Source organism: Castor canadensis, chromosome 4 (assembly GCF_047511655.1).
Source record: "Castor canadensis chromosome 4, mCasCan1.hap1v2, whole genome shotgun sequence".
NCBI lineage: Eukaryota > Metazoa > Chordata > Mammalia > Rodentia > Castoridae > Castor > Castor canadensis.
In genome coordinates, this window is record NC_133389.1 from 11046047 (window position 1) to 11072311 (window position 26265).

Consider the following 26265-nt stretch of genomic DNA (forward strand, 5'->3'; position numbering starts at 1 on the left):
TGCTTCTCCAGGTACACAGGAAAATTGTCTCATTTCCTGTGACCTGTTGGATAAGAAGCATTGTCAGCCAATGTAATCAAAATGGAAATAATAATAGGATGAGGATATTGAGCAGATGAACTCTCTGTGAACTTGAATCAACTATTTTTTTCTGTTGAATCTGATGTTTGTTATTTGTTTTTGCTGTTTGTATTTAGTACTAGGTCAGCTCACGGTGAATCAGAATAAAATATTTCATAATTTGTCAGATATACTTCATGAATTATGACAAACACAATTCTTTGAAAAATTTTAAGCAAAATCATCAACCAAACAGCCTCACTACAGCATCTCTATTCACAAATTCTCTACATCTGTTCAGCAACACTGACCCCAGGCAGTCACTGTCCCAGACAGAAATAACCTTTCTATTATTTCTTCCAAAATCCTGCCTCTTATTTTAATAGTTTTGGGCAACTTATATCCAAGTTACTTTTTTCTCCTTCCTCTTTTATTTTATCATTTTTACATTTACTTACATATATATGCATTGTTTGTGCCATCCCATCCCCCACCATCCCTGTGCCCTCCATCCCCCACATCCATCAATTCCAGGCAGAACCTGTTCCACTCTCTTCTCTGATTTTGTTGAGGAGAAAACATAAGAGATAATAAGAAAGACATAGTTTTTGCTAGTTTGGGATAAAGATAGCTATACAGAGAGATTCCTAGCATTGTTTCCATGCACTTGTGTATTGCAACCCACATTGGTTCATCTCTGCCAGACCTCTTTTCTGGTTCCCTTCCATAGTAGGTTCTGCCAATTTAAGATAACTTTATTTGCTCCTCAACAGGGAGCATAGCAACCACACTCAAGTTTTAAGTTTCTTTTCCTTTCCCTATTTCTCCCATGCACATTCTCCCCTTGTGTTGGACCTGTGTCCAATAACATTACTGCATTTGTTTTGGATCTATAATCCACATGAGGAAAAACATACAATTTTTGACTTTCTGCACCTGGCTAACTTCATTTAAGATGATGTTCTCTAGTTTCATCCATTTACTTGTGACTGACAAATTTCATTCTTCTTTGTGGCTGAGCAAAATTCCATTTTGTATAAATACCACATTTTCTTGATACATTCGTCAGTTGTAGGGCATCTTGGCTGTTTCCATAGTTTGGCTATTATAAATAGGGCTACAATAAACATGGGTATGCAGGTGCTTTTGTAATAACTTGAGTCACATTTCTTTGGGTATATCCCTACGAGTGGTATTGTTGGATCATATGGCAGATCTATGTTTAGTGTTTTAAGAAGCCTCTATATTGTTTTTCAAAGAAGTTATACTAGCTGCATTCCCACAAGCAGTATATAAGGGTTTCTTTTTCACCGCATCCTCACCAGTATTCAGTGGTGGTGGTGTTCTTGATGATGACTAATCTATCATCAAGAGTGAAGTGGAATCTTAGTATGGTTTTGATTTACATTTCATTTATGGCCAGGGATGGTGAGCATTTTTTCCATGGGTTTTCTTGCTATTTGGAGTTTTTGCAACTTGGATCAAACTAGAAATTATCAAATGTTCTGTCTTACAATTTGTGTTTTTTTATCTAGTTGACAGGCTGAGAGGAAAAAAAATCCTCCATCCTGATTTCTTTGTGTTTTTTATAATTGGGAAAGAACTAAAAATTGTTCTAAAAATAAATTTAAAATGCTGGACTTGTTTAGACTTCTTTTTCTTATACTTTTTCCTATTTTTTTTTTTTACTTTTTTCCATTTTTCCTCAGAGTTGAACTTTTCCACAATAAAGAGCAAACAGACTATACTGAAACAATTAAGTGAGTCTGAACTAGTTCCCAAAGCCTGCCAATTCTTGACCAAAAAGTACTTTTCTCTGTATCCCATTGCCTACACACTAATATAAAATTTCATTAACCCGTTCACACTTATATATCTATTACCTTTCAAGCGAGGTCCAAGTGTCTGCGCTTGTATTAAAATAGAGTGCTCTTAATAGTTCCTAATTCTGCCTCTTTGCTTATTCTTTCAAAATTGAAAAAAAATTGTTTCCATCTCTGCACTTACATTTTATTTATTTCTGGTATTTTTTTCCTTTAGATTATAAACTCCTACACAAATATCACTTCTTTTTATATCACCAGTCTTTCACCTTCATATAACATATGAGAGGTGTTATCTTTTGATTATAGGAGTCAAAAGAGTTTCATATCTACACACTGGCTGAGAATTTCTTCAATCATATGGAAATTCAAATTGAATTATTCCAGATTGAGCTACAGTTCTGTGACTCAACAACATTTCTGTATTAGTAGATATTTTATTTTTATTCCTATATGTTTATGTACGCCTTAAGATACATCATCTTAGCATATCACATACAGAAAAGTAACACTGAGATACAATTTTGCAACTTCTTATTCCAGTTTTCACATTTAAATAGCTACAGAATATCTAATTACATATATACTCTAATGGTATCTTATTTTTCTATCATCCTGAAGTTTTGTGATAACAGTATTTTGTTAAATTACATAACAAAAGAAAAACACACTATCAATAAGGAAATTAGGTGAAATAAAATTTGCATATAGAAGAGTAATATAAATATTTCTTATTGTTATTAGAATGCAATAAAATGCATTTGATTTCATGATGCCACAGGATATTGTCATGGAAGGTAGATTGAATACTGATTCAAGTTGTGTCAATAATAAACATCCTGCTTGAAATGATTGTGACCACTGATGCATGCTTACATATATGTCAAGTTACCAAAATATCTGTGGCTGATTTGGTTAATTTTCTTATCTCATTTCAGTGCTCTTGTGTGTGGAATTGAGAAATCTTGACAGCATGTTAAAATAGTGACATTTTCTGTCTAGTTATAGATTCAAAATTTTTAATGTTCTTTGTTGTAACTTGAACATTCACAGTAGTAATTTGGGAACTTTATTATTTTTCACTTGCATTCTCTAATTTTAATTTTAGAATCAGAAGACCTTTTTACCTTTCCAAACAACCTTACTGTTAGAAGTACTATAACCAGACCATTGCTTGCCCGGGCAGCGGTGTCGATCTCAGCTCTGATTGGAGACTGGGGCCCTACGATGTCAGAGAAGAGTCAAAAGAGTTGGAAGTGTTCCTCAACTCAGTGTCCATTATCAGGAATGGATATTAAAAGCCTGCAAGCTCTGGTGTGCCTCAGGCCTTCTAGAGCAGTTGTACTTGTGTTAAGTGAAATCAGAGATCTAACTATTGCACGGAGAAGGGTGATCCACCTGAAAGCACAAATTATTGCACAGGCTGGACCAATAGTTATAGGTGAGGATAACCTAATAGAAGAGCAGGCCCTTATCACAAATGTTTACCTGGGTAGTATTACCCCTGACACTGAAGATTCAGATACCAAACCTATGATCGCTGGCACCAATAATGTATTTGAAGTTGGCTGTTATTCCCAAACCAAGAAAATGGTAGATAACAATATCATTGAATCGAAAGCATATGTAGACAGGAATGTAATATTGATACATGGCTGCATTATTGGAGCTTGTTGCACCCTAAATACTTTTGAAGTCATCCCTGAGAATACAGTGATCTACAGTGTGAACTGTCTTTGTTGGGTGCAGTCTTAGAGATCACAGCCACAGACACTATAGCTAGATTTCTTGATGAAAATCTAGCCAAATTACCACCAACTGAAGAAGACAATGAAAGAAAACTCAACTCCAATTAAGAACTAAGAACTGTGGTACGTCAAGATAACATTTAGCCTTTGACTGCTATCTTTTTAATGGTCCACAGTGTTTGTGCATTCTTAGCAGTGTGCAAGAATAATACAAGTTAAACTGAGTTAAAGAAGATAGTAATGGTTTTTCATTGTTAACTGTACTTTACAATTTATATGAAATGAATTAATATCCTATATCCTTGCTCCTGTTCTGATAATTTACAATTTCAGCTTTTCTTAAGTTATATAAACTATTAGCCACAAATTTATTACAGACTATCTGTGAAGAAAGGGCATATTGTTATGTTTTTATAGTCTAGCATATACTAAACTGCATGAATTGCTGAGCATATTTTAGTGATCATATTTTAATTAGTTTTGGCTGGGTTTTTTAAAATTCATTTATTCATATGTGCAAACATTGTTTTTGCCATTTCTTCCCTCTGCCCCTCCTCCCCTTCCTCTCCCCGTCACCCCCTTGCTTCCAGGCAGAACCTGTTCTGCCCTTTTCTCCAATTTTTGCAATAATAAGAAAGACAAAGCATTTTTGCTAGTTGAGATAAGCATAGCTATACAGAGAGATTCCTAGCATAGCTTCCATGCACAAGTGTATTACAACCTGAATAGATTCATCTCTACGAGACCTCTTCTCTACTTCCTGGTCACCTTCCCAAATTGACCTCTGTCACTTTAAGGTTACTGTATTAGTCTCTCTGCAGTGGGGACATCAGAACTTTCATGTTTTGGGTTTTCTACCTATCCCCATACATCCCATATGTGTTCTCCCCTTAGCCTGTGACCCAGTCTAACAACACTGTTTTATTTCCCCTAGATCTAAAGTCCACATATGAGGGAGAACATACGATTTTTGGTCTTCTGAGCCTGGCTAATCTGGTTCTGAATGATGTTCTCCAGATCCATCCATTTACTTGCGAATGATAAAATTTCATTCTTCTTCATGGTTGAATAAACTCCACTGTGTATAAATACCGCATTTTCTTAATCCATTCATCAGTAGTGGGGCATCTTGGCTGTTTCCATAACTTGGCTATTATGAATAGCGCTGCAATAAACATGAGTATGCAGGTGCCTCTGGAGTAACCTGAGTCGCATTCCTTTGGGTATATCCCCAGGAGTGGGATTGCTGGATCATATGGCTAATCTATGTTTAGATTTTTAAGCCTCCATATTGTTTTCCAAAGTTGTTGCACTAGGTTGCATTCCCACCAGCAGTGTATGAGGGTCAGTTTGGCTGTTTACATTAAGCTTTCCAAAGTAGTTTTCTTTTTAATTTTTGTGATATACTAAAGCTAATGTGTTTACCTTTAAAAAAGAAATATAATAGTTTATTATGTATTTTGTAGCATTTTCTGTACATCTTCATATAACATGTCAGACACACAAAATATTTTTAGAATGTGTTGTTTTGCATGGATTAAGTCACAGTGTGTATAGCTTTCTGTCACTTAAAATCTTCATTTAAAATATATCATAGGGAACGTCCCATTTATTACTAATGCTGTATGATCATTTGCATACATATAAGCAAATTGTGGTTTCTGTGTCTCTATAAATTGGCATGATGTGGACAACAACTTCTTTTGCTAGCCAAAACAATGCTCACTACACACCCATGTGCTAATAGTTTTCTTTATAGATACTTATATTCAGTCAGGGAAATGCTCAGAATTAAAATTATTATTTGAAACATAAATGAGTTTTAAAATCTGATAGATAGCAACACATTTACTTATACAATGACATAATTAAATTTTCTAGACTCCAAAAGAATAAGAATGGAGTTCCCAAACATATTCTACAAGTGCTAGGTTGACTGGCTATTGCTATTATTGTGAATCTCATTAATTCACAGGGAGAATTAATTCCACTTTAATTTCCAGTTTCTTTGAATTTTTTTTTGTGTATTAACCATTTACTTTGTATTAATCATTTTTCCTGTGACTTGCTTACACTCTTTGGTTTAGAGTGTTTTTTCATATTTTTATTGATATTTTTATAAATGTTAATTTTTATTTGACTCTGTAGTTTGATATGTAAATTTTTAGTTCCTTTCAATAAAATTATACACTGGCTTATGCTTCAGAATTTAATAATGATATGCCAAATATAAGGGCAAATATTACAAGTAAATGTGTGTTTTCAAATAATTCAAATACTTTATTAATTCACACAATAAATATTCGCCATTGCTTTTTATGTAATGGGCACTGTCCTATGGGCTGTAAGTTTACAATGAAAAAATCAGGCTCTTAACAGACCTTATTATCATAGAGAATAACAAAGAATTAAACCAGTAATTAGCATGCAATGACTGGGTGGAAAACCGATGGACTACAATGTGAATACGTAAAAAAAGTGCATCATGCACCTGGTAGGGGATGGGAAAGCATGCAAATTCATCCTACAGGACATGCATCCTACAGGATACATCATAGCAGAAATATGACTAAAATTACATGCAGTGCAATGATGTTTTAGCAGAACAAAGAGCAGTTTGGTATCGCACAATTCTTGAAATAAGGTTTTAGCAGTTGTGTATGTATTTATGTATGTATGTATACATATATATAATTTTTAAATACTCAATTGATTTTTAGAAGAACAAAAAATTGCATAAAGTTTCTTTAAATTATAGCCAAATGTTCAAATACAAGTGTTACATTCAGTCTTTTAGCGACACAAAATGTCAGCAAAACTACTTCAATGAAAATGTCACAATTTTTTTAATAAATGGAAATTTTCTAAGTGTTCAAATAAATGATCTATGCAACTAGTTGAGAGGAAGAAATTGAAAGCACACAGAAAAGGAAATGTGTAACTTTTGATAATTTTAATGATCTGTTTTACTTTTATTTTGTGATAGTCCTTAGATGTGTCATTAGAAAACAGAACTATTAGGACAAGTAACTGTTAGAATAAAAGTTTTCTTAATCAAAGTCTTGACATCACAGAATGACTTCTCACATCATGTTAGCATCCATATTTTAAATGCATCCTCTGAATTGTTATCACTGATGGCGCATTTAACACATTGGATTCTTATAAAATAAAGGAATAAAATCTAGATCATAAGAAATGGACAGAAGAGATACAAACTAATGTGCGCATTGTTGCATTTGTGACTGTATTTGACATAAATTATACATAATAATATACATATATATGTATATTATATATTGGCAGTACTGGGGTTTGAACTCAGGTCCTCACATCTGCTAGGCAGGCTTCCTACCACTTGAGCCATGCATCCAGCCCTTTTTTCTTTAGTTTATTTTCACCTAGAGTCTTATATTTTTGCCCAGAGCTGGCCTAGACCATGATATCCTACCTATGGCATCCCTTGCAGCCAGGGCCAGAGGTGCACACCACCAGGTCTTGCTTATTGATTGAGATGGAGTCTTGCTAACTTTTTTTCAAGGACCCTACTTGAAATGCAACCCCTTCAGTCTTCACCTGCCAAATAGATGGGATTACATGCATTTACCACTGCATCCAGTTTATGAATCTATATTTTAGATAGTCATTTAAATCTGTAAGCATTAATTTCATAAAAATCAAAGATACGAATGTTGATTGTTTGACATAGGGCTATCATATCATTTGATATGCTACCAATGCCAAATTTCAATAGGCAGCTGAATTCACAAAGATATTATGGCACATTTGTAATTCTGATACAATGTTACTACAGAAGAAAACAATTTTAGCTTAATTAGTTTAAAAAGAAAGCACAATTGCATAAGGCCTAAAATTATTTTTAAAGCATACAAAGTTAACATATATGGGCAGATGTGCAATACAAATAAAATATAGTTGCATGAATAGACTGTGACATAGGGCAGAGAGATCACTCACATAATTCTGACTTCATGTACATTATCTACCTTTCTTTCTCTAAGAGAATATAATATTTTGTCAACACATATAATAATCAGTTTTCTCCTTGTGACTTTAGACTAACCCAAACAATAAATAATTTAATAATATTACCTCTGTTTATTAGAATTTAAAAGATGAAAAATAGACAATTTAAGAAAAGGCTTGTAATTTCCAAGTAAAAAATAAATTTCACTAAGAGATAAATGTGGATAACTTCCCACAATATCAAAGAGTAATCTTATAGAAACAAACATTGGAAACCTTATGTGGATTCTACTTCATGTAACAATCATAAAACTTTGACTTGTGTTTCTCTTAAGATGCTCTTTGAAGATAGGAATCTGAATTAATTAACTCTCTGAAAGCAATAATATTTGAATCAACTCATACACCTTCCTCAAAAGTTTGATTTAATAGTTTTCCTATATTTGAAAGATTAACCTTGTTTAATATTTCCTAGCAAATTAGTTTTCATACTTCTTTTGGAGTTTGGTTTTATTTTTGTCTTTTTGGTGCATAAATCATAGAGCTTATTAGGTGATGAATCCTTTCATGTCTTCAATCAACTCTGAGCTTGAAAACTCTGAAAATAAATCAGATAGGCCTAATGCTAAATATTTTTAACATATTCTTCTATATAGAAGATAAATTCAAAAGATGGTCACTCAGCAATGCTGCCTTCAGAGAAATACGTCCTACTGGAAAATATTTGGGTTAGTACTATAAAATGTGTGTGATAAAGAGCCGGCCTTCATCATAGAGGCAGTGATGTCTGTGGTTATAGCTGGAATTTAAAAATTGAACATGGATAGCATTGCCAAGCATATGTCATCATTAGGGAGTTAATATACATTTGTTGAGATGCCTATAAATAAATATAATTGAAATCTATATAAGTTGTAAAAACACTTTTAAAAATTGATAATTACCATTTTAATGCTCAAATTTGTGGAAATATCATATTTAATTAACTATTTTTGCAGTGCTGAAGATTTAACCCTTGAGCTTGCACATGCTAGGCAAATGCTCTATCATTGAGGTGTATCCCCAACCCAAATGTTTTTGAGTTAAATAAAAGAAAATAAATGTGAGATATAGTTCACTTGGATTTGTTCTGTCTTAAAGATCAGAATATTGTGTATTTCATATGATCGCTAACTTTTTTCTTTTTATGCAAATTAAAATGGTAGAAGTTGTAAACTTAGAAAGTGTCAGTGGTAAGCTTACCTGATTTATGAAGAAACTCTGAGAGCCTCACTCAAGGAAGTAAGTCTTTGCGATATAGATGGGGTATGGAGATTGTATACATATAAAAAAAATCTTTGTTTACATGCAAATATATATATATAATATTTCTAGATATATATTTATAAAATTTCCATAACTATACTTAAATATATATATAATCTCTCCGCCCATATATACATAGATAAGTAGGTAGGTAGGTAGATAGATAGATAGATATGGCAAAGGAGACAAATGCAGAGCTTTTGCCTGGCTTGAAACAGAATGTGTCTCTTTCTACCCAAGGAATTATCATAACAAAGATCAAACAAAAGGAATAAGAAAACAAAGAATGAAAACCTGCACAGATAGAGTTTAGTGATTCTCAACTACCCACTGGAATCACTCAGAAAACTAAAAAAAAAAATTCAGATGCTCCCATCTCACCCATCGAGGTACAAATTTGATTGGCCTTGGTTGTAGCACGGAAGTTAGTATATCTTTAAGATAAAAAGATGCTTGTACAATGCGGTTGAGGATTAAGAACTGTCCTCACCTGAACTTCCTCACTTGTCAAGTAAGACCAGAGAAATACAAACAGATAATAATCATGGCACATATATACTACTCACAATGCAATCTGCACAACCACTACTCCACAAGAAAGAGGGGAATCTATGTTCATCTTCTTTCTGTTGCTGTGATAAGCTAACTGAGAAAAACAACTTAAATAAGAAATGCTTTTTTATGGCTTATGTTTTTAGAGGATTCAGTCCAGGGTCTATAGGGCTCTGGAAAGAGAGAAGCATAATGGTGGAAAGTCATGGTGAATGAAAGCAGGTCACCTCATGGCAGCCATGAAGCAGAGAGAGCAAACAAGTTAGGGCAAGATATATGTTTCCTGGGTACTCTTGGTGACCTATTTCTGCCCCAGCTACTAGTTTCTACACCCTCCCAATAATTTCATCAAATTGCAAATTCACTGATGAGAGAAGAGCCCTCATGATTTAATCACTGTCTAAAATTCCATCACCTGGCAGCCAAGTTTTTAATACATGAGCCTTTGTGCAGGGTTGGGGGAGGCACTTATTATTACAACCATAATAGGATCAAATAATGTTAAGAGGTTAGGTAGTCAGAAGGCAAAGGCAAACAAACAAAAACCCAGTCAACCACTTGAGATAATTTCACATTTTGCAATTTATGCCAATTTCCTTCATATATATTGCATTATATCCTATCATTCCTCTATCTCTACTCCTGGTACACAAGTCTCCCAGAAATTCCTTATAATGTTTCATTCCAACATAAGGGAGGTTAGGGCCACATAGAACAAAAACACCAGCTCATTTTCATATCCCAGATTGCATGTCCTTCTCAGGAGCAGAAAGGAAGGGATCCACAGGGGTCTCACAAAAGCACAGTTGCTGTTCACTTTGTGGCAAGAAATCTGTTTACGATTCACCTTCTCAGACATACAAACAGCAAACTCAGATGAGAGGTGGAATCTGTTTTCAGGGGACAGACACAGAGGACAGGTATGCTGATCGCCATCTGCTCTTGGATGGCCCTGAATATCTACTTGATTTCCTTGTGATGTCAGCATAGAGATCATCCTCCAGGATGTGTGGAAATAGTTGAAGCATGTGATATAGAAAAGGAGTCCTAGCACAAAGATTGCAGAGTGGGCTTATACTGGGCACTGGTCTCATTGAACACCGTGACTAAGTTGTGCTTCTATTCTATGTCCTTCATCTCTCAACTGTTTCTCCTTTCTGCCACCAGAGAAAACATTGAAAGTTAGTTTGAAGAGAGCCTAGAGGACTGTTTCATTACTTGAAGGTTCTCCTTGTAAGCCTAAATGACTTGGAATTGAGGGAGAGATGTGTTAGTAGGAACAGAAACTTCAAGCAGATGCATCTTTGAATTGCATCAGGCTATAGTGAGATCACCAAACATGAACTTGAAATACCAAAAGAGTAAAATGAAGGTTGATACAATAAACCTTGGCATTTACTGAAGTTCCAACTTGAGCAGAGGGTAGCCTAGCCAGAAGGCTGGAGTCTGCCTAAGCTTCCAGCTCAGGCATCACAGAGGAACATGGAGGCTAATGGCTGATGGTTCATCCAGATGACACCTCAGGCTAGGTGGGATTAATTTCCTCAGTGGATCATTCAGCTGGGAGGACAGAGTGTCTGTGTGCAAGTCCTTGCTGCTCTCCTTCCTGGGGTATGGGTTGGAACACTCCAGGGAATCACCCTTTGTCCTCATCATGCTGAGGTGAGGAGCAGCACAGAACAGAAGAAAAGGTGGCAGGGCCTCTCATAGAATAGCCTTCAGGGAGTCTCATGAGGAGAACCGAGGTGAAAGGAAACCCAAGGGGGACATCTTCAGCTCTCATTCCCAGAACCACTGTCAGATCTGTGAGCTAGGTTACGAGGTCATGGAGTCTTCTAGGCTGCCCTGAGGACCTATTGAGTGGTGACAACTACTACATTTCCGGTTGGACAGATCTTGGTGTTGACCTGTTCCTGCAGGAGTTGTGGCAATAATGCATACTGCTTGGTGATAGCTTCAATATAACAGCTTCAATTAAGACAGTCTTTCCATGGAAACAGTGTCAAAAGAAGGAAATTCTCATGGAGAGGGAGTTGAACCCTGCTATTTATACTTCTCACTTTAAATTTTATCAAAGCATTGTTAGTGATAAATAAAGAATAAAATGCTTGTTTAATTTCCTGGAAATCTTTCTCTGTGTGTGATAATGCATAGTGCCTAGTGCCTTATGTATACTTGGCAAGTTCACTACCACTTGAGATATACCCCCAGACCTTTAATTTGGATTTTTTTTCTTAGACACAAAGTCTCATAAAATTTGCTGGCCTCAAACTCAAGGATCTCTTGTCTCCATCTTCTGAGACTGAGATTACAGGGATATGCCACCAGGCCTTGCTAAAAACATTATATTATAGAAATTCAAAGCATCATAGGAAGCAAATTGTACTTATTTACTGAAGCTGAATTTTATCCAATAGACTTAGGATGCTGATGTATCCATTACCCATCATTTCATGAGAATGGCACCCGTTACCTTTGCCAAGATTGAAAAGTCCAAAGGAAAATGAACTGCTGTCTTTCTCTGAATTAAAAATGAGAATTGCATATGCACAATAAGAAACAAATAAGTATCCTAATTACTATGGAAAGATAGGTGCGTTGAATGTTAACTGGGGAAGTAGACCTATATTCTTTATACCTCAAGCTTCCAGGGAGCTTCTTTCGTATTGCTTGCCTTCAATTACATGACAGTCTCTCTTTTCTTCTCCTCTCCACTGTTCATAATGCAAACATTGCCTCCTACTTAAGATGACTGACAAAGAATTTTATACTTACAATTCTAAATTTATAACTTTGTAACTTTTTAAATGTATAAACTTTTTTTTTTTTAAAGAATATTTTTTCTTTTTTTATTTCTTTTATTCATACGTGCATACAATGTTTGGGTCATTCCCCCCGCCCAGTCCCCCTGCTCCCTCCCTTTCTCTCACTCCCTACCCCCTCGATACCAAACAGAAACTATTTTGCCCTTATCTCTAATTTTGTTGAAGAGAGAGTATAAGCAATAATAGGAAGGAACAAGGGTTTTTGCTAGTTGAGATAAGGATAGCTATACAGGGAGTTGACTCGCATTGATTTCGTATACATGTGTGTTTACATTCTAAGTTAATTCTTCTCAAACTAACCTTTTCTCTAGTTCCTGGTCCCCTTCTCCTATTGGCCTCTGTCACTTTAAAGTTTCTTCATTAGTTCTTTTGCATTGCGGACATCAAATGCTATCTTGTTGGGTTTTTTTTTTTTTTTTTTTTGCGGGGAGGGGTTTCTTGCCTATCCTCATACCTCCCTTGAGTGCTCTCGTCTTATCAGTTATCAAAGTCCAGTCCCCTTGTTGTGTTTGCCCTTGATCTAAAGTCCGCATATGAGGGAGAACATATGATTTTTGGTCTTCTGGGCCTGGCTAACCTCGCTCAGTGATGTTCTCCAGTTCCATCCATTTAGCTGCAAATGATTAAATGTATAAACTTATAACTTGTTAAATTGACAACCTTCAAAGTTCAAAAGAATCTTTCAGGAGAACAGGAAACAGCTATTTGTCTAATAAAAAAACCCTGTCATTTTGCAATCTACTTGACTTTAAGAATATATGCTGATTCATTGTTAAGCAAATTACTTCTGAAAAAGACCTTAATGATATTCAGTCCCCATGTTTTCCCTGTGTGGGATATTAGGGGAAAATGACCTTGCTTACTCAACAACAAATTAAAAAGTTAATTGAATGCTTTGCATACCAACTGTCAATAGAGCAGTGCATACCTCTTATCTGTGCCCCTCTTGCTCCTTTTTCAACAGACTCTCGAGAATACATACAATTCTTGGAGGAGCCATACCTGGAGAAGTTGCAGTCCTATGACCTTGTCAGAAAGAGCTGGATAGACAATGAGGAGGAAAAAATGCACGGCAGCCAAGGGATACCTCCTGAACAACCACCGACAATTTCCCCTCAAAACCCTTTGTTTTTCAACACGAACTGATAGTAAAACCCTGGATTTCTATAAATCTAACTAAGTCACCACAAGATAAAGTGATGTTTCTGCCTGAGCATATTTTTTGACTATTGTTCTTGAATTCAGTGGCTGATATTTCAGCATTCTGAATAGAATATTCACAAAACTCATAGAGGACTTTAAACTCTTATCCATGCATGAAAATTTTCCAGGTTTGAAAGTATTTTCACTTCAATGTATTGCTTGTGTCTTTGGCATTTATATTTGTCGTTCATAGTTCTAATAATTCACCCTGGGAATTTTTTATGGTCTGATAATGATGAAAAGAAGTTGTTAAGGACACCCAATTTATACTCAAATTCTTAACAGTCACCAGGGTGTGTCCTTATTAGACTCTAATGCTCACACCGTTGGGCTGTGTTTTATTACCTAAGTAGTGAAGTAAAAAATTAGTGCATAACAGAATTGGACAGAATCATAGGTTTTATGGCATGAATTGCTCTAAAGATGAACATTTCTCTGCTTATGGGATTATTACTCTGTTTTCAGGAAACAAAATGTTCACAAAGGAGAAAATATCATCTTACTGACTAAATAAGGATAAAATGTTCTGAAAATCCAAATAGAAGAAATAAAATACTGGGTTTCTTATCATGTCCTAATCTGTATATGTTTAACCAGCATTGAAAAAAAAAGGTTAGTTCTCAAAAATAAAAATTTAAAATTGAATATTGCCTTGCCCCAATGCATTAAGTAATTAAGTTATTGGAAGTTTACTCTGTTTACAATGGCTTACACTATTTTCCACCCGCAAGAGGCTGAGAGTCATGCAGTTAGATTTGGTGAAGCATCAACAGATTCAACTAGCCCTTCCTCCCAGTCTCTATTCGTTCTGATGAGAAGCATGATGTCTTCTTTCCTCCATGTCATTTTTATCTAGCTTCTTTTAAGAGCTTTTTTCCTTGTTCTTATAATTTTTTGTTATAGGTTTCATTTTGTTTGTTTGTTTGTTTGTTTGAAAGTACAGCTTCTTGAGTAGGTAGTTTATGTCTCTAATAACATGGATATTTTCAGGCACTTTTTTTCTTCCAAGACGATTTCATTTCTCCCCTTTCTCCTTTTCTGAGACTCTTAAGTGGCAGATTGTTAGCTATTTTGTGAAATAATCTCATTAGTTACCATTTCCCCTTTGGGTCCATTTTCTCTATAGTGTACAGATTAAATGATTTCTATTGTTTTATCTTAGATGTCGTTATTTCTTTAGTGGGATGAACTGTGTAGTGTTTTCATAATTTTTTATTGCATTTTTCTGTAACAGAAAGCATGCCCCTTCCTTAATCCTTGACTAGAAAGGCAGGCCTTTGTTGGAGTAATTTTTTGTTTGCACTCATTGGCATTTCTGATATCCCATTTTCTCTAGTATCAAGTCTGGAAGACATGGGGTACCATGTGTCATCTCACAAGTCCTGAGATCCACAGTCTTGAGATCACATCTCCTTTCAGAGTTTCTTTAGTTTTGTTTTCGATAAGATACCAAGAGTTTTCAGTTATATTTAGCAGGCGGAGTAGTGAGAAATACATATATAACATCTTCCTGGAAGATTAAGTACCTTAGTAATATTGATAAAGGAAATCCATTCATCATTCTTTTATACTTCTAATTCTAAAGAAAAAAAATGCTTTTATAATTTTAGATTTTCAAAGGAAGAGTGAAAAAACTATTCCCCACATCTGAGTCATATCTTTGAGTATTCAGATGAGCTATCTAATCTTGGAAATCAACAAAATGACTATATTTTTTATCTTTTTTAAATGTCAGAAACTATGCTGGGATAAACATGACAATATAATATGACAATGTATCCTTAAACAATAAAATATAGGGAGAATAGTGGAAGTCAAGTTCCACTGAGAAATATTTCAGCATAGTCTGTTGGGTTACATCAGACTGGATGTAGTTCTATTTCTGAATTACTGTCAGTACTTATGTTGGAGATGGGAGTAAGTAGAGAACGCTTGAGAATCACTGTTTTGATTAGCAATAACTGGGAAAAAATCAAGTTTTCTCTCTATTATGATCTTTAGATCATAAAAAATAGAACCACTCCAACTATAGTATAGTTAACAATGTGCTACACTAAAAACAGTAAAACCAGAATATGAAAATCTCAATCCTAGTTCTAATGTCTTGTCTTATGATGAAGTAAATTTTTCTACAGAAACATTCCCTAATTCATAAAAGCTGTAAAAATTGAGCTTTTGAAATGGAATTTCTGTCATGAATTGCTACATAAAATGAGACACATCTAAGAACATTAGGACATAGTGAGGCAAGATGAGTGACTTCTTAATAGGGCTTTGTTTTGTTTCAGGTAGACAACTTTTTTGCCAGAATACTTTATTTTTATAGACTGTAAACAATGGTTTTCTAGACCTATCATAACTCCTTAAAACAATCCCTTTAAAAGATATCTTTCTCTTTCAATATGCGTAAACTATACTATTTCTACAGTTCAACTTCTTATTATCTACATCCTTAAAAATTAGCTTGTTATTTTGCAGGAAAGAGAAAACATTCAATTAAAGATAAATGTGAGAGGACTTATATTTACTTGGAGTCCACCACATATTAACTTTTTATAAATTATTTCACTTTATAGATTTTTTAATAAATACATTTCATAATGGGGGTGATGTGTTTCAGCTAAGTTGATTTTCTTATCAGCTACATCAGTAGTTTTGATATATCTCTACAAAAGACTTTTGATGTTCTTCTTTGTGTCTGTTTTTATCTCTTTTTAAAGCATTGGTTGAAATAATTAGTTGACCAATATCCTTGAGTTTCAAAACATTCGCATTAAGCTCTTGTAAACCTTTACAGAGTACAAAATCAATGTTGAGACTTTGTCAGGATCATTTCGCCTGTTTCTTTTAAGTGAGCTATTGACTCAAATAATCCAATGCATGTGTGAAGAGAAGAAACTAAATCAAAGCGTGTGTGCGGAGAGATGAGGGTGGTTATTAGTAAACCCATAACAGGAAGCTGGAATTAAAGGCTAAGTAATTTGAAAAGCAGACAAGCATGAAGATCTAAGACAAACATTCTGAGAATGTAAACAGCTTGTTTAGGAAAAAAGGAGAGAGAAACAAAGGCATATACAAAAAAATTAAAAAGCTTAGATGCATAGACAGACTAATTGGATTTACACAGAAAAAGAAATCACACAGCTGTCATATTCAGTCAAGGATAAAAATGATGTTTGGATCAGAGATAGGAAGAAAGGCATAAAAGCAACAGAAAGTGTCTGTGCATGTCAACACTGTCCTTTCAAACCTCATGGCTTAGACATAATCACACCAATTTAGAGCAAGTGCCAGTTACAACTTTGGGAAAGTGACTATTTGGACCTCTTCATCACCTTAGGTGACATATTCATAACTTCCAGATATAGCAATATTTTGAAGGACATATCATAAATAAGAATAGCACTCCAACATGACTCAAATTATTCATCAGTATACACCTAACACACAAGGAGCAATAATTTCCATTGAAGTAACTCTACCAAGTAATGGAGGCAAGAAGAGTGAAATTTGCAGAGCAATCATTTTAGGAAAGCAAAAATTGAAAGTGAAACTTGACTCAACTTGTAAAAAAGCAACCAACCACAGAAGCAAATCAGATTAGCAGTACCCAGAATCGTTTCTCTACCTATTTTTAACATGCTGAAATAAGTGCTGTGCTGGGACATAAGCGAGTGCAACCCCAGGGCCACAAACTTGCTTTCAGTTCTCTTTTACTCATGATATCCTAGTTCAAGATCCTTTTGTCTTCTCAAGCCCTCAAAATTCATTAAGTAGTTTGTAATGTTGGTATGTTCACCACATCTGAAAAATCTTGTGAAGTATTTCTAAATACTGTAACACAGATCTATCATGGATGCAGCATCCTTGACTTGGGATGCTTTGTAAGTCCCTATAAGATGTGTGTGTGGGGGGGGTGGTGATGCAAATGTGAAGCTTATGCTTTCTGATGCAAAATAAGCAATTACTAGTAAGAAGTAAGAAGTGTGTGCTTTGCCTTTGTCACTTACCCAGTATTCATGCCTTTTTTTGGCATCTATGAGACTGAAAGGGTAAGTTTTTAGCTTGCACCAGACCACAATCTTGGATATTTTACAATTTTTTATGATACTGTAAAGTACTGCCGAATTAAGACCACGCCACGTGTGGAAAGGAAAGATTTATTAAGATCCAGACCACAGGGCTACCCCCCACCCCCCAAGATCAGGGAGCAGCAACTTGGGTGAATTGGGTAGTGGGCTTTATAGGAGGGACCAGGCCATGGGGCAGGGAGAGTGTCTCTGGTCTCTAATTGTCTGCGATCACCAGATGGAACAGGTCAACATGCCTGGCTAGTTGAGTAACTGGAAGTTCCCGGGTTGTTTTGCAAGCCGAGAAACAATCAGGCAGGGAGAAATCAGCGGTTATAAATCAGGGGGTCTGGTTTTAAGGTGTAGCCTCGGGTCCTTCTGCAGGCCCCAAGAATGCCAGGGACCTAACATTCAAGCCTTTTGTTGGTATTATGGGCGCCAATCAATCTAGCTGCTTCGTGCTGAGTGGGGGCATTGTTAAAGCAGGGAGTTGGCTGGAATTTGGAAATTTGTGAGGTCCCCAGGAGTGGAGGCTGACGGTTTTTCCCAGGCTTCATTTGCAGACAAGGCCAGTTGTTGGGAGAAGGTTGTAGTAGCATCTGGTGGGAAGTCTGTCTGCTGAGTTCCCTGAATGATCCTGGAGGCATCTAGGGTTAAAGAGCATTTTCCTGGTTTAAGGGTTTGTATTTCCATAGCATTGAAAGGCACTTGTGAGACTAATTCCCTTGCCTCTCAGTGGTCTCCCATGTTGGTTCCCCCGCACACATAGCACAAAATGACACTTAATGTCTGGGCTAGATTTGGCCAGTGTGAGGAACAAGTTTTTAGTTGTAACAGAAATGGGGAATTTATTTGGCATTTCCTCATAAAAGGAGTGGAAGACCTGGTATGGGAAACTCTCCTGGATAACAGTTGTTAACTTAAGTAGTAACAGAGTCCCAGGGTCAAAGTTTTGGCCATCTATCCTTGTGCTAATTATTTGTCCCTGTGTCCAATCAGATGGCTTAAGTACAGTGAAATTTACAGGGTTACAGGTGTCTTGGCTGCAGCTAGGGGTAGTAGTGCCCTTTTGAAGGAGGACTAAGAGCTTATGCAGGAGTGGAAGAGGGAGAGAGTTTGTAGGAGAGGCGTAGCTGCATGGGACCCAGTGGTACATAAGAGTGCTCATCCTTTATTGTTATGGAAGAGCCTGAAGTTGGTGGCAATTTTTTATCCTTGAAAAGTGCTACCACTGGGGGGTCCCGTTGAGCTTGACACCAGTAGGCGTTGTGAGGATGACCAGATGAGGGCTGGTCTACCGAGGTCCCAGTGGAGAGGGTCAAAGAGCCTTGAGAACAAGATGCCCTGGTTTAATTGAAATTGTTGTGGGGCCCTCTGTGAGGTGGAGTAGGATCTGACCTGCCTGCTATCTGAGAAGTTCCTGGAGGAGGTTAAAATAAGGTAGGTAGTCAGCCAGAGGAGCAGAGTCTGTTGGAGGCAACTTTTCTAAGAGAAATGGGTGGTCATATATTATTTAAGACCCAATAGGAATATTAGGAGGAGCATAAAAAGGTATATGTTGAAGGCTGCATACTTTTAGGGATCCAGATTCTGTGAGATCCTATAACTCCCAAGAAAGCTTTAAGCTGCTTTTATGATATAGGGGAGTAGGAAACAGAGGATTGGGTTGATTTACTCATGACTCAGGGAGTGAGTCTGTCCCTTTAAGAACACACCTAGGTAAGTGACCTGAGGGAGACATAATTGAGCTTTCTCTTTAGAGACTTTGTATCCCCAGAGGCCAGAAAGTTTTAAAAGGACTCAGTTGACCTGCAGGTGAGGGGCTCTGTGACTCTGCACTGAAGAAGGGTGGCCTCTGGGTAGTACCAATCTAAAAAGTCTCTGGTTAGGGCCTGTTCACAAAGATGAGGGCTGTCTTTAAATTCTTATGGCAAAACTCTCTAGGTTAGTTGTTATGAAGTGTTTGTGGGACCATTAAAGGCAAATAGAGGCTGACTGTCAGAATGCAGATTAAATGTAGCACTTTTAGATAAAAGAGAGCTTTAGCTCATTATTGAACTTTGTAAAAGTTTGTATTATATTTAGATAAATACAGAACACAGTTATAAGATAGTCATTTAGGACATATGAGTTCAAAAATCTTTTTAGGCAGCTCTTAGATTATAGTTAACTGTAACTTTATCATATATTAGAGTTTATCTATAAATAAAACTGTGTTTTCTTTTACTGGCTGGTGGAGGAGACCATCCACGCCCATCATGGAGATCTGTGAAGGATAAAGCTTACCCAAGAAGTCAGGTAGCACCAAGTAGGTGTGTGAGGCCCACCTGTTACTTGGATGTTACCCTGGGCTCCTCCGAGGTGATCTTGAAGGGGGCCAAGGTCCCAGGGCCACGTCAGTCTTCTGCCACTAGGCCCAAGAGGTCTGTGAGGCCTTCACTCTGTAGAGAGTGGGAGTGGGAGACTGACCAACCTTGTAGAGACAAAGAGGGACAGTCGTCCTTCCAGTGTCCATTCTGGCCACATTGTGGACAGGGTCCTGGTGGCGGGTGAGGTAAAGGGCAGTTCTTTGCCCAGTGTCTTATCTGAGTGCACTTGAAGCAGGCCCCTGGAGGTGTGTGTTGTTGTCAGGCCCATCTGGAAGTTGGAGGAGGTAGCCTCAGGGCAGCTGCCAAGAGCTGGGCCTTTCACTGGTGTCAAACCTCATCTCGGTTATTAAATACCTTAAATGCCATTTTCACAAGATCTCCCTGGGGGATTTGAGGACCACCCTCTGCCTGTTTAAGTTTTTTTTCTTTGAATATCAGAGAGTGGTTGGGAAATAAAAAGAGAGTTGGGAATAATTGGGTTAGGTATTTAAATTCTTTAATATAGGAGGCTGAGTTATTAGAGAAGGAGGAAACCTCTTTTCAATTTGGGAGAGGTCAGTCATGGAAAAAGGCACATGAACTCTGATAATGTTGTCAGCTCCTGCCACCTCCCATAGTTAAGATAAATGAGAGTTAAGGTAAAGTATAGTGGGTTAGGGTTTTAGCAGGGCCTGAGGGCAAGGCTGGCATTATTGGTTCCTTAGGAGCCGATGGCTCAAGGTTAATTGTGACCACTGTAGAAGGAGAATAGGGTGGCAGATGTTTAGGAGAGCCATCCAGGGTGGAAGGAGGGGGGTCTGAGTCATGGGAGGATGGGGTGGGAGAAGAGATTGAGGTAGAGGACTGGCAGGAAGAGTTGGGAGGTGGGCAGACAGAGCCCATGAGGTCACAAGTAAGAGAGTTCAGTGGGAGGGAGAGACACAGACTTTGAGAGCAGGGTTTGTTGCTGGCAAGGAGGATTTGGACAGCATTACAAGATTGGAGGAGGGAGGGTTGAGAGCAAAGGGAAGGGAAAGCTTGGATGAGTGGAATTTTGGATCATTTACCATTGTAATGGCAGATATTGTTAAGACCTAGAAGTGTGTGAAAATCAGTCGCTTAGGTTTTATATTGTCTTGAGACCAAGGGGGAGGGTGCAGAGAAGGCATCCCTGTGGATGCATCTAATGTAGAGTGGGAGGTCTCCATAATGTAGAAGCAGAGAGAGAGAGGGACAGAGAAAGAGAGAGAGAGGGAGAGCGAGAGAGAGTGAGGCAGGTGGCTTGGTGAGTTTACTCTTCAGGTCAGTATAGACCTAGGTCAAGATCTAGCCTCCTCTACGTGACTCAGGCAAGGAAAGCAGAATCATCTGGTTGCCCTTTGGTCATAGTAAGCTGAAGGGGCTGTTGAAAGGAAGACAGGGAGGGAGAGCAGGAGAGAAAGAGTGAGAGTGGGAGTGTCACCAGGACAGGTTCCCAAGGGCAGGTGTCCCTGGCCTGGGTTGCCATCCAGCGGGAAATGTCCTAACTGGTTAGCCTGAGGAGTAGGTCAGGTGGAGAGCAGTGGAAGAGAAAGGCTAATGATAGATGGAAAAGCCGGCAAGGCAGTAAGGTCTGAAATCCACAGTCTGGAGGCACATGGGGTCAGTTCAGCAGTCTGGGTTCGGGAGAGGGCAGGACACGGAGGCCAAGGGAGCAGCCCCAGGCCGGAGCATCCTGTAACCTCTCCCGGATTTCGTCACCAGATGTATGGTACTGCTGAATTAAGACCACGCCACATGTGGAAAGGAAAGATTTATTAAGATCCAGACTGCAGGGCTGCCCCTCCCCCCCCCAGACCATGGAGCAACGACTTGGGTGAATTGGGTAGTGGGCTTTATAGGAGGGGCTAAGCCATGGGGGAGGGAGAAAGTCTCTGGTCTCTGGTTAGCTGCGATCACCAGATGGAATAGGTCGCCATGACTGGCTAGTTGAGTAACTGGAAGTTCCTGAGTTGTTTTGCAAGCCGAGAAGCAATTAGACAGGGAGAAAAAAGTGGTCATAAATCAGGGGGTCTGGTTTTAAGGTGTAGCCTCTGGTTCTTCTGCCCTCCCCAAGAATGCCAGGGACCTAACAGCTACTTTCTTATTCTGTTACAATCTTTGGATATTTAAAACCTCCTACTACTTTTTGTATTTTCTTATCCAGGAATATGAAGACAGAACTTTATTATTTCTGTGTAGATATTTGATTGAGGGATTCAAAATGAGAAGGTGATAAGTAAATAGGCTTAAGGATAAGGCTTAACTTGTGTCTGGTCTGGGGTAACTTTAAGCATATCTTCAGGGATCCCCTAGAAGTATAGTAATGACCCTTACCCAACATAAAGATAGAATGTGCTAGCTATTGATTTATGCTATGGTGTTTAGTGGTCAAAACTACTTGACAGACATCTTACACCAGTTTGTCTACATTTTTAGAGAAAAACTACAGCCACTATTGAGAAGAAGCTGAGTCCTCCATAGATGTATGGATGTTCTATCCTTATGTATTATAAGGTATAATAATGGACTCCTTTAACTTGTCATATTTCCTGATTTTAGCTATATAACCAGCAAGGTATAAAATATCCCCAGTAAATTTATGACTTAGCTTCTCTGAAATTAAGATACCTTATGTATTTCTTTGTAGTTCATAATCTAAAGACACATACATCTTACACATTTGAGAATGAATGAGAAGCTGGGGCTTGAAATCTGTGTTTTATTTTTGGTTTCTACCCCTCTGTGTAATTTTCTATTTGCTTGTGGCTGGCAATGAATATCAATCTTACATCCACCTGTATCATATTTTGCAACATGGTAAGTTAATTACATTTAGTTGTCTTTATTTTTCTTTTCTGCTTTCACAGTAGCCTTTTAATCTGTGTCTATGCTGTAGCTTGCTCCAGATCCAGTACTTTCATCCACTTAAAAATTGAGTCAATCCTGGTGTTCCTCCTCGAACCCTGCTCCTCACTACCCTTCTTTTCAAAGAGCAAAGTCCATACGCTTACACTGGCCTATAAGACACATCCTCGTCTGCCCCTGCCCTGGTTATCATCCTGGCTCCTTTTTCATTTCTTTCTTACCTTACCCATTTACTAATATGGACAACCAGCAGTCCTGGGCTGGGGGAGAAGCAGTCTTCTCATGTGTTTAGAGGTTTTGCTCCAGTTTTTAATTCTTTTCCCTTTCCCTATAGGACATTTTCTCCAGTTGGAAAACTTTCTGTCCTCTCTTACATGCTTGCTCTGTTTCACCTTTCAGTGAAATATATTCTATTCAATAGTGAAAACTTCTGATCCTCCTAACTCCAGTATGTCAGATCCCTTGTTCCTTTGCACACTTCTTTCCTGTTTTTCCACTTTAATTTTTCATTCTAATATTGTACAGAGTTTGTATTTCTGTTTATTAAATAATTGCTCCTTAAGAGGGGCTTGTAAATATCTAAAAAGTAGGAATTTTTGTTTGCATTTGTCACCAATATTCTCCAAGTGATTGAAACAGTTGCTTGGTTTATTTTGTATTCATTTATATGTATAAATGAATTTATATATTTTTATACAATTGTATAATTTTATATGCAACATTTAATTTAATTAGTGAATGAATGAAGCATAGGCTTTGATTCATGCATAATGAGTCAGAGATCAATAATGTGATTATGAAAGAATGTACAGCAAAGAACTACTGAATATATACTTTCCATTCTGTAATTATGTTACAATGTTATGAGTCTCATGCTAACACAATAAAAAAATTACAATTCCAAGGTATGAGCTGAATTAATAACTTAAACTTATCTGTCCTATTTATTGCAAGTGCCTTTGCTCCCACTTCTCCAAATGTGCCAAATATTGAGAGATCTTATGTTTCCTGACATCTTACCCTTGGGCTGTAATTTACTGTGATTTAAGAATGTCTACCTACACTATACCTCAGAGGTCCAGTCTTTTATCTTGAAACCATGGGTCTAGATAAAGCTTCTATTTTTATGTTATACTATCAATGGTCCCTTGCAAATAGAAAGAATGTACTTTCAGGGTGGAGGAGGCATCTGAAAATAAAAAAAAACACACTATTGCATATTTAATGCATTTATGACCAGAAAGAGAGTTGATAAGCATGAGAGAAAATGAAGTTACTGAATGCAAGATGACATGAAATAATTAATTGAGTAGGGGAGAAAGTTAGAAATAGTATAATGGTTAATGGGCACTATAAATACATATATGTATGATTTTAGAAATCAGTGATAAATATACTTGTGGTCCTTTTTAACAAATTCAACAAATGATAAAGAAGACATATTCGAAGATTCACTTCATGAAAAATTTCCTGGAGTGAAGGAATAATTGAATTTAAAGTAATATGAACATTTCTTATTCCAAGAAAACTTAACATAGAACAGATGTCAAAATATATTTTGAAGTTACCTACCTTCATGAATAAATAATTCCTTAAAGACTCAAAAATTACAAAGTTATCCACATGGGGGAGAAATTGAGATAACTGCACTAATCTAAGTGCAATATCAAAGCTTATAGGAAAATAATATGCAATTCAATAGTGTTATATCCAGCCAGCTTTCCCCTTGAATGTAAAAGCAATCAGTGGTTATTGTGAGCTATCTCATCACGTAGAGGTATAAGATCTAATTTTAAAAAGCAAATTGTTAATAATAAATTCAGCTCACAAGAAATAAATAAACGTAAATAATTCAGTGATATAGAACATGTGTATAAAATCTAATGACCATTGACTCTGTTAATTAAAAAAATAAGAATAGGAAGTCAGGAGATTATTGTGACATGCTATAAATATTACAAAGCTTGTCAAATAAAAAAGTGATGAACTTAACTAGCAAGTGAGAGGTTGGAGAGTATTGTGTAGGATTGTAGATTTCTTTATCAAACATGGTAAGAGATCCATTTGGTGTTCTAAAATGTAAGCATGCATTTATAAAATCTGCATTGTTCTCGTCTGCAAATATTTTGGCATACTCTGTCCTTTAAACTTTAGAAACAAAAAGTGATTGAACCAAAATAAAACAGTTATCCAGAAACTAAGCAATTATTTTAGACATTAAGAACGTCTTTTGTTAAGAACCATATTTTTAAATCAAATAAAATATAAAATAATTATTTTGGTACACTAATCTGGTGAAATTAACTATTCATCATATAACATTAAAACATATTTTAAGTTACTTTCGCTTATTATTATTAAAAATGTTTTTGAGCCAGTTGTGGTGACACATGCATGTAATCTAAGCACTGGAAAGTTTGAGGCAGGAGGATTCTGAGTTCAAGGTCATTCAGGAAAACTGGAATCCTGTCTCAAAAAAATAAGGAAAAGTATGTTCTCGATACATTTTTTATGTATTTGCTTGGTTCTTTATTGCTTGAGTTTTGTGTTCCAGATTAATTTTCCAGAAACAACATTCTTATTTGCTAAAATGATGTTGGAATATTCATATATTTATATATTAAGCTCTAGATTATTTACTATGGTTTTTGGTAATGTAGTTTTATAGCAACTCTGGAAAGCAAGAACTGGTTTAAGAAAAATAAGTAAGTCTCAGAAATAGAGTAGATTTTTATAAATGAGTTACATAGGAATGAAAGTGAATAAAGTGATATACCACATAATAAAGCCTAAAAGGATCTTCATATTTAGCCAGTAGAAAAATATATTTCTTTTTCATTTAGCCACCTTCTCAGTGATGTGTTTCTTAAATATGATTACACATCTCGAAATATATTTTTGTAAAAATGATAATTCTAAATGGATAGATTTTGTTTATATTAAACTTATTTTCTTTTTGTAAAAATGTTGTTACATTTCTACATCTCTGGAAACTGACTTTCAGTTCCTCCTATTAGGCAACATTGAAAAACATTACTTGTGAGCCTTGCCAGTAGGCAGTACATCAAGTGGAAGATATCTTGACACAGTACCAGTAACATCAGCAAAAGATTAATGCTGAGCTGTGGAATGAAGGAGATGTGAAGCTGAACTCTGGAGAAGCTGTGGGCCTGAAGCAGCAGGCTGCACAGTAAAGGAGCAGAAGTGCAGAGCCAGACGAACAAAAGTCTGAGTGTGACGACACAGTTATGAAGCAGACTCAGTCATCACTTCAAATGAAAGCACATTCTGAGTATCTGTGCAGATAGTAGGTGCTTCATGTTTATTTCTATGTATGCTATCTATGTACGTAGGAAAACTTCAGTTGTAAGGAAAAATATATCTTTCCTATTAGTGCTGCAATAAGTGATCACTTAGTGACTTCAAATAACTCGAATTTATTATACTTTAAGATTCTG

General features: G+C 36.6%; 2 protein-coding genes across 4 annotated transcripts in view; both read left to right on the forward strand.

Moving 5' to 3' along the window:
- Dsel (dermatan sulfate epimerase like) overlaps positions 1-26265 on the forward strand; it is a 306490-nt gene that overhangs the window by 199909 nt on the left and 80316 nt on the right. The window contains exon 5 of one of the 3 annotated variants that reach the window (XR_012447000.1): positions 13265-14123. The exons of 1 other annotated variant lie outside the window; for it this stretch is intronic. The gene's annotated coding sequence lies outside the window, so the exon portion shown is untranslated. Of the gene's footprint in view, positions 1-13264; positions 14124-26265 lie in introns of those variants that run through there. One more of the 3 variants, XR_012447002.1, reaches the window with a different exon arrangement.
- LOC109677080 (dynactin subunit 6-like) lies at positions 3111-3657 on the forward strand. The gene is made up of 2 exons (XM_074069524.1): positions 3111-3156; positions 3223-3657. The coding sequence occupies exons 1-2, from the start codon at positions 3111-3113 to the stop codon at positions 3636-3638; spliced, it is 462 nt and encodes a 153-aa protein (XP_073925625.1). The 3' UTR covers positions 3639-3657.

Excerpts from the sequence above, each read along its gene's own strand:
- LOC109677080 (XM_074069524.1), top strand. The coding sequence starts at position 3,111 with ATGTCAGAGAAGAGTCAAAAGAGTTGGAAGTGTTCCTCAACTCAGT. Across the intron at positions 3,157-3,222 it reads GAAGTGTTCCTCAACTCAGT|TTGTACTTGTGTTAAGTGAA; the intron begins GTCCATTATCAG and ends CTTCTAGAGCAG.